The sequence below is a fragment of the Odontesthes bonariensis genome, chromosome 11, assembly GCF_027942865.1.
Source record: "Odontesthes bonariensis isolate fOdoBon6 chromosome 11, fOdoBon6.hap1, whole genome shotgun sequence".
In the NCBI taxonomy this organism is placed as follows: Eukaryota; Metazoa; Chordata; class Actinopteri; order Atheriniformes; family Atherinopsidae; genus Odontesthes; species Odontesthes bonariensis.
This window is the reverse complement of record NC_134516.1, coordinates 22,434,736-22,450,498: the sequence shown is the minus strand read 5'-3', so window position 1 is coordinate 22,450,498 and position 15,763 is coordinate 22,434,736. Positions and strand designations below refer to the sequence as shown.

Sequence of the window (15,763 nt, the reverse complement as noted above, 5' to 3'; positions counted from 1 at the left end):
GACCATTAAAGGATGCGAGACTTAGGATTCATAATAATAACTTTGGATTGCATCCAGTCAGCATGAGAGTAATTGTCTTTCAACACTCGTGAAAGCATGAGTGTAGACGCCTGGAGTGGTGAGTATACCTTTTGTTTAATGAATATTATTCTTTTTTTTAGCAAACCATGTAGCAATAACTGCCCTCTGTTATGAAAAATGGCTCAAAGTAAGTACTTTGCCATAGATGGGCCAGTATTATGAATAGGTTGTCATACATCCGGAGTTAGGATAAGTATTAATTAAAAAATCAGTGCCACCTAATCTCACGCATTAACTTAACCAAACAATTCGGTGAAGACAGTTAGTGCTAGTCAGTGGGATGCAGAGGTGGGCAGGTTATGTCTTCACCTTCTTACGAAAATAGAAATGGACTTGCAGCATGTTAGTAAATGTAATGCACATAAGAGAATTGGAAGAGGGGATAATTTATCATGTCAAGTGAGTGTACCCCTCATTCCCATGCATGAAAGTGAATTAACTACAACAGAAACGATCAGAAATAACAAAACTTAACGCTGGTGGCTGTAACAATATGAAAAGTTTTAGAGAAGAAGCCTTTAAGCTGTTAGGACTAACACTATAGCATGTAGCACGGCTTCCGTGACAGAGACGGAGAATCTGTCGTCAACAGTGACATCTGCTGTCATGAACCGGAAAAGCAGCAATTATTCAACGCGGAACTTTCAGCTTCACTTCCTGGTCCTCTCCGAACGGAATTAGACGTTGCACACAAAACATGCATGGCGTCCTTCAACCGCAGGCGTTCGTAACAAACATTTGTCCTTTTGCTCTTTTTCATTTCTTTTTAACTATTTCGTTTATGCAAACGTAGAAGTATTCGTCACAATGGCGACCAGGACCGTGTGTCAAGTCTTTCAGCGCCGTAAGTACCTGTTATCTTACGTAGCATTAGCGCGAGAGCTAACTAAGTGGTTGTGATTGCAAGCGTAAAACGTTAGATAATTATACTTTTGTTTATTATTTTTGTTATTTCGACTGAGGAAAAAAAAAAATCATATGCATATTGTTATTAATGTGGTTGTGTCAGTATCTCTGTACATAAAAACAAGTAAATCACAGTTATTTTTTTCTGAACAATAATTCATAATTGGCTAATAAATGATGTTAAAGGTGACAAAGTTGCTTGAATTCTATAGGACCTTTCCCATGATGCATCACAGCTGAGTACAGCTAACATTAGCATGCGTGCACAAGCGGACGGCTCTGCCTGTGCCAGTTCACAGCTGGCATTAATATATTTCTGGAGTGACCATGTATGTGTGCAACATGCATCACGTGCGGTGGAAAAAAAAACAGGACTTAAACAGAGCAGAATGAAGTCTGCAAATGTACATCAATACCTGACTGAATGGAACATGAGAGTCAAGTACAAGAAGCAAAGTGCCTTTCCATGACAGTACCAATACCAGTCCTGCGCTTTACACAAACATCAGTGGTATTGATGGTCCACGCCCCTTTCAGAAATGGTGTGAGTGATCAGATTTCAGTGTGTCTCAGGTGCTTTCACAACTATAATTTCAAGTTGTCTTCTTGTTATCACATAACCTTGAACGTATACTGATGCTATGTTTGAGCAGGGTCCAGTTTACTTTGCATCAGATTCCATTTACTCTTAAGTTAAAATGTTTTTTGTACTTGATCCTTTTGTTATGATTACAAGAGGATATTAAAACTGATAAATGAGCAGTTTCTTTAAAAATGTTATTTCCAGTTTCATAGAACGTGAGATATTGCTCTCAAAATGTATGCCACACCTACCTTGATTTAAAATGACGGCTGTCTATAGGAGACATTCTGGGGTTTAATCATTTTGAGAAGGGTTGTGTTCCTTGTGTAAGAGTTTAAACTGATATTTGCCAAAAATAAAATCCAAATAACTACAACTGCAGAGTTGGGTCACAGAATGGTGAAAAAGTTCTACCCTGAACTCATCCGAGTTTCGACTTATTGGTGTTAAATTGCTGGGAGTGTTTTTGTTTAGCTGTAAATATCTTTATTTATGGTGTGCTTAAGTCTGGCATTTTACTCTGACCAAGCTTGATCCTGATTTAACTTCTACAGTCCATGGCTAAAATATTTGGTTCTTATCTCATTTGTGCATTTACTGTAGAGTTAATGGCCGCCATCTTCCCCGGTCCTTCACCTGACATCTGCCCCATATAACCAATGATTGTGGAAATGAGTTATCTCTCTGTTTCATTGGACCAAACTAAGGTTACAGCATCATCTCCTTGTCCAAAGCATATTGTTGATTCATTGCTTTCATCCAATCATCCACAGTTCTCTTTCCCCCACTGTAACCTTGTTTTCGTCTGTTTAGGTAGTTGTCATGGTTTGCGTTTGGCTTTTCTTGATGAAAATCACATTTCCCTCACAAACATTGACTCCTCTTTCTGTCTTTTTATTTTCTTTCTTATTTTTTGTCGTGCATCCTCTGTTTTCAAGGCATATTGCTTTGAGTTTTACGTCCTGACGCTTTGACGTCTTCTTCAGTCCGCCTTTATGTTTCTCTTCCACAACCTCCCCATTATCTTTTAGACACAGCTGACTGGGAACAACCATCATCTCTAAGTTCAATGACATTCTTGAAGGAGTTTTATGATCTCACTTTTTCACACATGCACTGGAAATGTGCTGAAATGTTCTATAGATCCGGAGCGGTTGCTTGTAATAAGATTTTCCACTCAGCCTGCTTGTGAAATCTCTTGAACATCAGCGTGTAAGGCGATGAATGAACGTCTCATCATATATTCTACAGTCTGTCTGCAGACTCATTGACAAATTTAGACTTCCAATTTTAGAAAGGTGAATTACAAGGTGATTCCATAATTATTATTATTATTTTTTTTTAGCAAAAAAATCACAACAATTTTTTATTGACAAATGCATTTGTTTCGTGTCATATTTGTGTTTGATTTTCACCAAATTAAAAAAGCTGAATGAGCGACGTCTTAGTGTGGTGAGTCCCATGTTTTTTTGCCTTGTAGGAAACGGCGATATTGGGTTCAAAGTCAAGTTGTTTGTTTTGTTTTGTTTTTTTTAAACGCTGCCCATTCGATAGCTGAAGCAGAGCTTCAGATCAACGTAACTTTTAACCTCGGCCATATTGGGTAAAAATCGAGAGGGAGGACGTGTATTTTAGGTCGCTGTCATGTGCTGCGTAGAGTTAACGAACATGGAAAATTCCACCGCCTTCTGGGGGGCCTCGTTGAATCAAATTCATTCCAATAACAAACTGGTGTGAAGCTGTGATGACATGTTCCTGTAAGAAGTTTTGTTTGTTTATTCCGCCCCTCTCACACACAGGCTTTGCATCCTCCGCAGCAGCTCTGCGCCCATCGCCTGCCGAGGTTCGCAGCCAGCGCAGCGCTGTGTTTTCCAGAGAGCAAGCCAGACAGAGAGCTCTGTACCCCCGTATTGAGAAGATAGAGGTGTCCATGCAGGGCCCGGGACTGGTTGGCACAACCCTCATCATGAACAGAGGAATGTCCACTCCGCTTAGCTGTGCCAGACGTAAGTGAAAGTGTTCACAAGTCTTATAATCTGAATATGGAACAACTGGGGCTCTCAAACTGAATTTCTCCCCCTCTTCAGTTTTCCCGTACATATATATTTGAGAGTTTTGTGTTTGCTCACAGATGAATTCTTGTTTCATTCAGATCTGACAGAACATCATGTGAACAGCTCGGCTCTGGCATTGGTGGACGGGGAACCGTGGCCCCTGCACAAGCCCCTTACCCACTCCTGCTCGCTCACTCTGCTCACATTCAAAGATTATGACCCAACGCTCGTCAACCAGGTACTTCAACAGCAAAAAGGAAGGAATAATCTTTTCCACTTATTATTATTATTATTATTATTATTATTATTATTATTCTACAAGGCTAATTTGATGTTAAAACAACTGAAACAAAAAATGTATTTAATTTTAAAAGAGAAGTCGTCAGTGCTGCTGCACAGTTTAAAGAAAATTCCCCACCTTTCTTCACCTCGTTGTGTTTTAGGGTGTGAACCCCTCACTTTCACAGGGTCTGCATCTTTTGACATTGTTAGTACTTCGTAACCCATGGAGCACGTTATTACTGTACAACAGAGCATGCAGTAAAAGGCCTGAAAGCTCCCACTACTTCCCATCCAGTGAGAAGATACTTTACTGGCAGTTTTATTCTCAAATACTCCTATTTACCTTATCTGCTGCTCAGCCACGAACAGCCGGTACTGATCCCGCTTTATAGGCTCAATCTCACTGCGGGTCATGTGTCGAACAGGCCTAAGTTGTTAAAATGACAACCAGCTGCAGGTTGAAACGCATAATTCCTCGCATTGCATTAGCTCCATAAACCTGGGCTTCACTGTCGCTCCATTCTTCTGTGCTTTAAGCTTTAAGAGGCCAATGTAAAGAACTGCTGCTGATAAGCTGGTTTTCAGCAAAAGGAACAGGTTTGATTTGTTAATGGTGGCGCTGCTGATGGTGCATTACTGGAAATGACAAATGGGGGAAATCAGAATTTCAAACTTCTGACAGGCAAAAAATAAGAAGGCACATTTTGAGAGTCGTTATCTCATTGTGCTCTAAAGTGAACTAATTAAGTGGAATGAGGATTTGTTAATAAAAGAAAAGCACAAAGCGAGAGCAAGAGAGTTCCGTCGGGTTTTAATCGGGTGGCGATTAAGACGAGGAGGCTGGATTTTTTTGATCTGAGCTGGGAAAGTTACGTAGAACTCGCTGAATGAAATGGTCAAACCCAGGGCCTCAAATCAAAGTGGCAGGTTTATGTTGTTTTTATCCCTGTTTTTGAGTTGCCAAAGACTTCAGCCTCCCAAATATACACACTGGATAATGTTTTGAAAGTCAAAGCCCTCCTGTATGAGTCTGACCAGCTCGACTCAAATGGGCCTCTGTGCTCTGTTCGAGCTTCATTTCTACTGTGACGAGGACGATGGTCCAATTAAATGGCACAGCTGAGCTGTAACTCAAATCAGATATAAATGTAATGTTCTCTATAGTTATTCTTTGATTATTGATTCTTCTGTAAGAAGTTAAAACCGTATTAGTTGGTTATGTGACATGTTTTGGGACTGATCGTGTCCCTTTTCCCCTCAGGCATACTGGCGTTCTTGTGCTGCCCTGCTTGGACATGTGCTGGAGACGGCGTTCAAAGATGACTACGCTGTGGAGCTGCTCAGCACACCAGAAGTGCCAGGTAGAGGAGCGCCGCCTTAAGTGTGCTTCAGATTTAAAGGGGAAGTTCAGTTTGGTGAAAGTCGGCGTCCTTCGGACGCTATTTAGATCACTCTATATCCGCGTATATCCATATAACGGGAGAGAACAGGGCAGAGACGATACAGCCTCTAAATAAGGCATTATCTGTCTTTATTTCACTAATACTTTAAGACGAATGAATGAATGAACACGTACTATTGCACTGTTAGCTCACAGCTGCCGTGTTGTTGTTATCGGGGATTTTCTACACAGGCGTCTACCGGGATGACGTCATCGCCGCCGCCGCAGCATCTTTACACAGAATTTGCTACTGCTGCTGGTAACATAGTTCGTTATTGCGCATTTCCAAATTGCCATGTTGCACAAAACTAGCAGTCGCAAACTCTGTGTAAAGATAGCCGACCGTCACAGAGCACGGAGTGAATGAGCTGTGATAATGCCTTATTTAGAGGCTGTATTGTCTCTGTCCTGTTATATGGATATATGCGGATCTTGAGTGACTTTCACCAAACTGTTATCGGTGAGTAGATGAACGTATTTTATGCCAGAAATAAGGTCCAGGTTTAAAAAAAAAACGAACGTCCCCTTTAACTTTAAATGTCAGCCAGAAATGTCTTGTGTGATGCAAATTGAAACTTTATTCAAAGCACATTTGTAAAATGTTTTTGGTTTAGTTGATTAGTTAATTCTGATTCATGGATTTCCCTGCAGTCCTTTCTGGAGCCTTCTGCTGTGACGTGGTCCTCGACCCTCAGCTGGACTCGTGGACTCCTTCTGAGGTGTGTGAGATAAAACTTGAATCATTAAGAGCTCAACAAACCTGACCATTTTCATTGGATGAAGTTTCTTGGTTTATTTAGAAGCCCGTTTAAGTGCTTTTTGACTAAAGCCGCTTTCGGACAGACCGTTCTAAGAAAGTAGTTATCAGAACTACCCTCCTCGAATTTCGTTCTGATAACTATCCTTCCCCAGCGGAACTGTTTCAGTCTGCATTCGCACATGAGTCGGAACCTGATAGGGACTGATACGCCGCGCGCAGCCATCTGCTTCAGTGACGTGTTAAGGCGGTAGCATGGTTGCCGCGTCTGTCACGGCGGTGTCGCACCGTGACGTCAAAATGACGTTTCAGGCCTGGCGCTTCCCTTGAAAAGACGGCGCAGCGCGTTGTCGTGCACCAGTCGATTTTTGTAACTTGGCGGCGCCGAGCACAACGAACCGGATGGACCGATGTGAGACCAGGCTCAGTGAGGAGGTGCGTTTGTACAGGCAGCTGTACGGAACTGCAGTGAAACAGCACAGGGAGCACGTAAACTCCCCAAACTCGTGCACAGAGATGGGCAGAACTTTGGGGAAAGAGGGAGAGTTCTGTAAGAATGTGTGGAAGCAGCTACGGGACAGATACGTGAAGGCAAAGAAGAGGGCAGAGACTCTGTTGATGCCGGGGGCTTCAAACCTTCACCTCTATTAACTGAATTAAAACATTTAAATGATCCGAAAACTGCAGCAGTATCATTAATTACAGTATTCTTGCTCTTGACAGCGGCATTGTTTTCTTCTCCACTTTCGTGGTTGTAGAGTAGCGGTAACCTTAACGTAGCAGCGCCACCTCTGTGACGGAGAAAATTTCAACTACTGGCGCAACGACTTGCGCCACTATATAGAGCTTGAAAGTCCCGCCTCCTTGACGTCATTAAACTTCCTCCCCTCGGGACCACGGAAGTGTAATAATTTGCAATTCAAGTCAATGACGGAGCCAAGACGGAATAAAACTGTTTTTTGCGCTTGATGGAATTGAGTCTTGCATTTCACATATGTTGTGTAGGACATTTTTTAATATTTTTTCATACCAGTAGTGTAACAGTTTAGCGGGCATAAGTGCTTCATTGTTAAGTTATTTTTCTGAGCATTTCTCGAACTACAGCATGTAGCGTTTGGCACGGAAAATAAACGTCATCACGTTTGGGCGCGCGGAGGAGTGGAAGAATGGCCCTGTCGTTGGCCAGTTTCACTCAGTTTTTCGAGGGCGAACGAAAATTTGTGAGCCGAGGAGAGAACCACTACCAGTCGGGGCACGTGGAGAGCTTCTGCTATGCTGGTGGTGATATGTCTGGCTTCGTCCATGCCAGCCAGCGAGACCGCCGGTATACAGTTAATGTGGGATCAGTGACGTAGCATATGCGACGCAATGTAGTCTTTTTACCCTAACTTTTTTTTACAACGTTTAACCAGGCACTCCTACGACATTTCGCCAATGTTTTTGCATGAACTCATCCATATTTAACCCCAGAACATCATGCGTGTACTGTAAAAAGGCATATAATGACTGGGAACAGAAGACATCATCCTGCCCATGTCAATAGATCCAGGCATGAGGTCCCATGGGGACGACGGAAGTAGGAAGAAGAAGCAAAAAAGGGGGCGGGACTTTCAAGCTCTATAGGGTCCTATGGCGGGCACGAACTCGTGACGTCATTAACACCGCTCGCGCTAGCAGACGCGGCAACCATGCTAGAGCCTTTAGCCGTTAGCCGTTTAGCGCTACATTCAAACACAAAACAAAACGGTAAAAGTAAGGAGAGTAGAAAAAACACCACTAAGAAGCTAACATGGAGAGTGGGGAGGCCACTGTGTTTATGGTCTGCATGATGGTGATATTAATCATGGACAATCACATCAGGCGTCTAATATCGAGGCTGGAAAAGCTCACAGAGAGAGTCAGGAGATACTTTTTCATTTCATGAAGGAAGAAAGGAGAGCAGAGCGCTGGAGACAAATGAGACCAGTGTAAGTTTAACTTATTAAACACCCGCCGGTTGTGTCCGTGTCCTATGAGGAAACATTTCAGCCGTGATAGCATGACATGGGCCGTAGCTACCGACCACCACACACCTCCTCAGATCGTTCTATAGAACTATGAAAAGACCCGACCTCGGAGAAGGAGCTAAATAGTTATAGGAACTAAGGGAGAAAGCCCCGAGTTCCTGTATGTCCGAACACGAGAGAAAACGGCCCTGCGGATTAAAAGGTTATTAGAACTGCCAAAGGTTCCTACAGTCCGAAAGCGGCTTAACAGCACCCAGCCTGAATGGTCCAGTGCAACTTTTATTTCTTGTTTTGTGCTTTGGATTACTCCCATTTTCTTTGGTATTTTTGTGGACACCAACGTGGATTTATTTCCAGGAGTCATTGCGCTCTTTGACCAGAGGAGCCCAGCAGCTGATCCATCAGGACCTCGCCTGGGAGCCTTTGGAAGTGACTTCCTCTGTGGCCCTGGAGGTCTTCTCACACAGCAGGTAAACTTGCATCTCCTCCTCAGTGCTTTTCACCACCGGGGCTGCCTCACAGCTCTTTTCACCACATGCATGTTTTTAAATGCACGTGGCTTCTTCTTCTTCTGTGTGTTTCCTTCTCGATTGAACTTTAACACATAGCGGGTGTTGTTGCTGAACTTTCTCTGTCAGGTGTAAACAAGAGGAGGTGGAACAGAAGGCATCACGAAGCCCCAAAGACACCGTGATGCTCTACAGGTGACGCATCTTTGTTTACATTTTCATCAACATCTATTGTTGTAAAAGGTAGGAGGTTATCATTAGTATCATTATCCTAACTTTCTCCAACCATTTCCTTGTTTTTATAGATGCGGTGACCATGTGCTGCTGAGTGGGGGCCCCCTGGTGGCCAGAACAGGTCTGTGCTCCCAGTATGAGGTGACCGCACTCCATAGTCTGGGTCAGGGGACCTGGGGACACCATCGCAGAGCACAGGGGCTTTCTCTACCTTTGCAGCTACAGGTAGGGATGTGTGTGTGTATTTGAGTCATAAGGATATGATGATGATGAGATGACAACTGAACAAACTGATGCATTGAAAGTTCAGATGGAGAATCTGCCTTCTGTACCTGTATTTTCAGGTTCCTTTACTGGATTAGTTCATCTTTAACCAGGAATAGATTAGATACCTTTTTAAATCTTGATTAACATTCAAAGTACATGTAGTCTATCACATTTGTGCTTTTCCCTGGTGTTATTCTCAAGCTTATTGGATTTAGGCAATTTCAGGCTTTAGTGTTTTTCTTATTTTTTTCCTTCAAAGAGGTTTTTTTAGAATGTGTTGCAGTGAAATAAAGACTGATCCATGTATCCTTTATTTTCCTTCTGATATTTGTTGTGGATCCAGTAATGATACAAGGCTTTAGACATTCTTTGTTTCACCCTCATCTTAAAGTCGATCCAGTTAAATTCTGTTCCCATCAGTCTGCAGTTCTCCACCACGGAAAGCAAAAACGTGTAATCGGCCTCTTCATTTAGGACTTAGTTAAAGCACATTTAGCATCGGTGACAGCCTGAAGTCCTCCAAGCTTGGCACACCTTTCTTTTGGAAGCTTCTCCAGCTCTTCTGGCGTTTGATTATATACACACAGCACATATTTTCCTCAGATGAACTCGTGGCTGGATGTTCATTTTAAACCTCGATCCAGAATGCTGTTTAAAACAAACTTTTACAGCTCGCCATCATTTGCAAGGCAAAGTTCTTCATTCGGCTCTGCCAGCGACACTCATTCTTGGGGACGGTGAAGTTAGATGAGAGCTGTTCTGTACTTTCATGGAGGTATCTGCCTGCGTCGGTCTCAGCCTTTTTTTCTCTCGATGCAGACAGACAAACATTCAGTCCTCCAAAAAGCTTGCGCGTTGGATTAAGCTGGCTGGAGCCGGGAGAGGCTGACGACTGATTTGCTAACAAAAGAAGACAAAGCACCAGAAACGATAAATGTCAAAGCGGCACTAGTGAAAAGCTCAGACAGCAGCACCACTGGACAGTCTTTTCAGTTATCCTAACACTTAATTTCACTCAGTTTTAAAGCAGGTCTTATTGTTCACTCTGACTTCTTTTTCCACGGCAGATCAAAGCTAAAGGAACAACAACAGTGCTAACACAACTATGAGCAGTAAACTGCTCCCAGGTGTTGGCAGAATGTGGACCTGAGACCAGACACGGATCCTATTTCAGCCCTTTAGCCCTGCAGGTGCAGCTGTGTGGACACTTTTTAGTGTCATTATGGAACATTTCGCATCTGTTGTGTGCTTATTATTCAGTTTGGAGTCCTCAACACTGTGGACAAACGGTTTTCTCTTGGGATTGTTACCCATCTTTCACCGTCTCTCTGCCTCTATCGCACCGTTTGACTTCAGGGATGGTGGTCCTCAGTGCCTGGTTTGTTGTTTGAAATTGAGGCCAAGCATCAATCTTTTGTACATCAGAGCGGATGCGTTTTACTTTTCCAGTCTTTCATGTGTCTTTTGGCAAATTCCCTGCAGGTTGTCGTGTGGCCTTTTTATGAGGAATGGCTTCTGCTCGGCCATTTGTCCACAAAGAGCTGCACCGATTGTTGTTGTTCTTTCTACTTCTGTCATATTCACAAGGGGACTATGGGCCTCATTCATAGCTCACATCATGGTAAAGGGTCTGAATATGTATGCAAATGGGATATTTAGAGTCTTCTATTCTCAATAGGTGAGCAATAAAAAGTGAAGACTTACGGGAGACTGATTAGCAAAGAATAGACGGGGTCCTTGTCAAGATGAGCCTGAAAGGGAAAATGTGGAAACTTGAAAGGGTCTGAAAACCTTTACATGTCCACAGTAATTGAACAGAAATGTGAGGTGGATGTTTTTCGTCTCCATGTGCCTGTGTGTCACGTTTTCTCCTCCACTCTGCAGGCTCACCACACAGTCTGGAGGAAGCTGAGGCAACGGGCAGAGAAGCTGGTAAGCCATCTCGGTTTCTTACCTCACGCTGTAGTAGCATCAAGGCTGAAGCACTGAGGCCAGCTTCTGTTGGGCTCCAAGCGGTTTGGGGCGCTGGTTTGAAATGCCCGCTAGAGGCTTGTCCAAACTGTTTGAGCCAGCTCCCCTGGCTGTAGCCATCACTTCCGATTTCACAAAGCAGCCAGAGGTTAGGATATAACACGGCTATTTTTATTGCATTCATTATAATGTTGGCAGAAACAGAAGATGCAACAGAACAGAAGATCGTGGGCTGTAATGTCTGGAAAACAAAAGGTCCCATCCTCCTCATGAAGGACAAACTGCTGTGGAGTGAATGCCACATAAAAAGGAAAGACGCTTACTTGAGATCTGAGGAAAAAGTATTTTTAAATCTCCTTTTCTAGATGTGACACATGATGATTTTAGGATTTTCGACTCCTCTCTCTCTGCATAAGCAAAGTAGACTCGAGCACCGTAGCACCAACATGGATGCTGCGAATTCAAACTAGGCTAGAGTTAATTTTGGAAGGAGCCATCAAGGCAAAATATATTTTGCTGCAGCCTTTCTGGCATTCTCTGTGCATCACTGATTACGTAAAAAAAAAAAAAAAGATGTTCATTAATAGAAACACTTAATTTGGCAGCTGGTGACTTAGTGCGCTCTGTGGCCTACATTTTACTGAGTTTTTCCTTTTTTCCGGGAGTTTAGATGGCACCAATCACAAATGTGGACATCAGATTTGGATCAGGTCCTTCTGGAGTCTTTTTCAAGTACAGGATTAGAATGCAGAGCTGCTGCTGCTGGAGCGGCCGAACGGCGTTTTTATGCTCTTGGTCATCGTTCTTCATCGCATTATCACCTGACTCTAATGTATGCAGTGTTCAGTGTGCCTCTGATGTGTTTGGAGGGCAGCGTCCCGACTGTCCTCTTTGTCCATGTATTAACCCAACATCTCTACCACTAATCTGTGGAAGAGCAATCCTCTAAAACAGGCCTGAAGGACTTTGAAGGTTATTATACTGCAGTATAAGCAGGAAAATGTTGCCAAAGCTCGTGAGTCCTCAGTGTTGGCACATTGTTTGTTCACATTTGAAAGATTTGATCAAGAAGTGATCAAATTGCATCACATTAGCGTCTGTAATTGCTTTGTTTGGCATTTTTGTTAGCATTGTCGCACCTTTTCAGCCACCATCATCGGTCGGTTAACGTTCCCGTATCGCTGTCTGTTGACAGAAGCCAAAACGGACACCTATCTTACAACTTTCTGGACAAAGTCTAGCTACTTGCGCATGCAAGCTGACTTTCTCCCGATATTTCCCAGATAATTGTGTAGATGGTGCAAAAATATTAGCCAGCTGCTGGCGTGTCTTCAGCCAGAGGCTTCTTCAGCTCTGCTGCAACTATGACTGCCCACAGAAACAGCCTTACACAATGACTCTCTACAATGACAGTGTTGTTACAGCATTGAGTGTCAACCATTTCCAGTTCATGGATCATCTGAGCAGTCTTTAGAAATGAAGGCTTTCATCACAGGAGAAGAAATGGATAAATGTTGGCTACGTTTCTTTAATAAATACTCTTCTTCATCGTCTTGTCCAGCTGAGTCTTTGGCAACTGGTATTTTGAAAAAGGGTTTGCAGAAGTCTTGTCCTCAGGCCTTTTCAGGCCTTCCAATCACATCTTTCACTTTTTCCAGTCAGTGAGTTTTCTGAATGTTTTTGAGGGATTCCTGTCCAGTAGTCCCGAGGCAGATAATGTGTGTGTCTGCAGTTTTATACCCTATTGTCTCCCTAAATGCATCAGTACATGGGGCTCTCAATCCAGCTGAATTCAAGGGATTTGCTAATGACTCGTTCTAAAGAATTTAATCATCACTTTCACTTCCTCATACGCAGTAACTTTGGCTCAAATAAGGGTTCATGTTTGAACTAACTCTTGTAAACATTTGACTGCCATAAAAAAATCGGTAGACAAATATATTTGAATGATCCTTGTTTTATGCTCATTTGAAGTTAAAGGGTTAGCTGAGAGAAATCACTTATTTCTGTTGTTTTTATAGCAACTAGGCGTAATTAATGTGGACGTAACCGGAGATCCAGTTAAGGCGTGTCAGGGGAATTAACTCAAAGTCCTGGTTGTGATATCATCTGAAGCCATTATGATTTGCTGTTGATCTTTGTCCCTGCGTTCGTTGTCTCTCCTTATATTTAAGGGATAACGGGCTGTTTATCTGTCCTCCTCAAGGCTCTGAATCTGTTTTTTTTGTGAGCATTTCTCAGTTGTGTTTTTGGACTTGCACTGCATAGAACTAAAACATTTGCTGTAGCTAAAGGGTGTACTTTCAATTCCTGAATGGACTTTCAATTTTGCACAACCACTTTACTGCTGACTACTGCACAAAGACAGCTAATGTAGCGCACTACTGCACATTATGTACACAGGCTAGATTTCTATATTTCTATTTTATTTAAGAATCCTGTTATAATATTGTTGTTGCATGCTTATTTTATCTTTATCTTATATTTTATTATTATATATTTAGACATCCAGTGCGGGCAACAAAGCAAAGAATTTCATTGTACAGGGAAACACGTTTCTAACTGCACATATGACGATAAACCTTTGAATCCTTGAATCCTAATCTGAGCAAGGAATGAATTTTCTTTTTAAGAAGTTGTTCCTGCTCTACAAAGTTGGTAAAAATGCCTGTATGGCAGCGTGTCTATGATATTACTACTTATTCTAGCCTCTTGTCATACAGACAAATCTACTAGTTTTCCAGTCATTGTTTTCATTTGGATGCTGATTTAAACACCATTTACAAGCGGAAAACTCGCAATTACGATCATTCCCGTATGACATGAATAGCCTTATTCCTTGTGCCTCTCCCCATTTTGGATCAGTAGTTACATTGTAAGTATTTAATTGTACATTTATACAAATTATAATTGCTTTGGGATTTTTAAGGTTGAAATGTCCGACATTGCCTGGTAAATTTGAGTAATTTGACGCCACAGGCACACAGCATCCTGCTGCAGATAGTCAGGCCTCTGAGTTTCATTCCTCCCAGGTCTTAGAGTACCGTAGCGTAACTGTTTTTAATGTAAATATATGTCATGTAAGATGTAAAGCCAGTCTTTTTAGTTAACTGATAGCTCACAGTCACCAATTAGATAAGTCATAACACAGTTTGAATATATTTTTTTACTCTTTCCAGAACTAAAACTGTCTTGATAAAGAATCTGTTGCTTTTGCTCCGTTAGATAGTTCAGAGGTTGGATATTAAGAACAACTTGTAATCTACAGCCAAAAATCCACAACATGTTGTTGATTTATTTAAGTCTGTTGCTCTGTGTTATATTGTTGTTTTGTCCATCCCTTTTCATGTGTCCAGCATCCAGAACCCACTAGAAACTGCTCTGCAGGAGCAGCAAGGCGTGGGCGGGCCCGTTTTTCGAGCCGGCTGCGGGCGGTGGGGAGGCATGTCCCGACTCTGCCTCCAGCTGGCGCTCAAAACACCGCCGCCCACGCTGCAAACAGATTCCCCTAAATTTTCCCTGTGGGGAGCATCACGACCCCGCACCTCTCCACTGGCACTGCGGAGCAAAAAAAATATGTTGCCGAGCTATTTGTACAGTTTTTGTCAGAGAAAAAAGAGAGGGGATGACACGGTCTTGTAAATAAATGATATGCAGTTGATTATTCTTCTGCTTACACAGGTGGATGTGCCGGGACCTGAAGCGGTGAAGCCCCCCTCTCCACCAGAACCAGTTCAGCCTCCAACCAACCAGTAGCCGTCTCGGTTTAACCTTCCACACACGCTTGCACACTTTACCATGTACCTGACTGTATCATTTATTCAATAAATGCTCAAAATATGTATCAACTCTTCCACTCGTCTCTTTCTTATCTCTGCAAACCGAAGGAAACTCGTGACCCTGTTTTTGCCAACTTGTATGCGATACATTCTCCCTGTTCAGCTGTGAAGGAGTCAGAGTGAAAGTGGGCACAAATAACAGTTTGCTCGTATGTGTGTCAGCAGTTTGCTTAACAACAGAAGCTGTGTGTGTGTGTGTGTGTGTGTGTGTGTGTGTGTGTGTGTGTGTGCTGGCTGAGGGTCGGGGAGCGCTGCAGCTGCTGCGTCTATCAGCCGTCGAACAGGTGGCTCTCGATCCTCCGAGTGTGTTTGGCAAGTGTGGAAAAAGTGCGAGCAAGCCTTGAGGATCGGAGCCTTGGGGCAGTGTCTTTTTACTTTTTTTTTTTTTTCCAGTATTCCGAGCACTGTGACACATTAGACACAACACTTGGGGCTTCTACCAGAGGTACATCCTCATCAAAGCAACTGGAGCCACAGGCTTAGATTGTCTGGTTTATCTCGATGTAAAACACTCCTTTTACTCTTCGTAAGCTCCCAGTTACAACATACAGTATTTCCTTAAAGTTTCCTCCATGGAAAGTTTGTGTTATGGTAATGTATCCCGACATATGAGTAACGGTGCAGGTGGTTACAAGCAGCTGTTAATGTTTAATGACTGCCGCTGACAAAAAGAACCGAGCAGCTCCCCCATACGTCTCACCCTCTACCGTCCCCCATTTTGATCCTTTTTCTGCGTATTGAGTTACAATAAGAGACTGTCGGATATAAAAAAACAACAAAAAAACAGTTCAGGTAACGCACAGATCTGCATGTTCTGAACTTCTTTTTTTTTT

General features: G+C 42.7%; 1 protein-coding gene across 1 annotated transcript; it reads left to right on the top strand.

Annotated features, from left to right (window-relative positions):
• Positions 1 to 749: 749 nt before the first annotated feature.
• mrpl39 (mitochondrial ribosomal protein L39) lies at positions 750 to 14,933 on the top strand. The gene is made up of 10 exons (XM_075477931.1): positions 750 to 925; positions 3,370 to 3,576; positions 3,723 to 3,862; positions 5,168 to 5,267; positions 5,999 to 6,066; positions 8,468 to 8,580; positions 8,749 to 8,814; positions 8,925 to 9,078; positions 11,005 to 11,052; positions 14,773 to 14,933. The coding sequence occupies exons 1-10, from the start codon at positions 889 to 891 to the stop codon at positions 14,845 to 14,847; spliced, it is 1,008 nt and encodes a 335-aa protein (XP_075334046.1). The 5' UTR covers positions 750 to 888; the 3' UTR covers positions 14,848 to 14,933.
• The last annotated feature ends 830 nt before the right edge of the window (positions 14,934 to 15,763 follow it).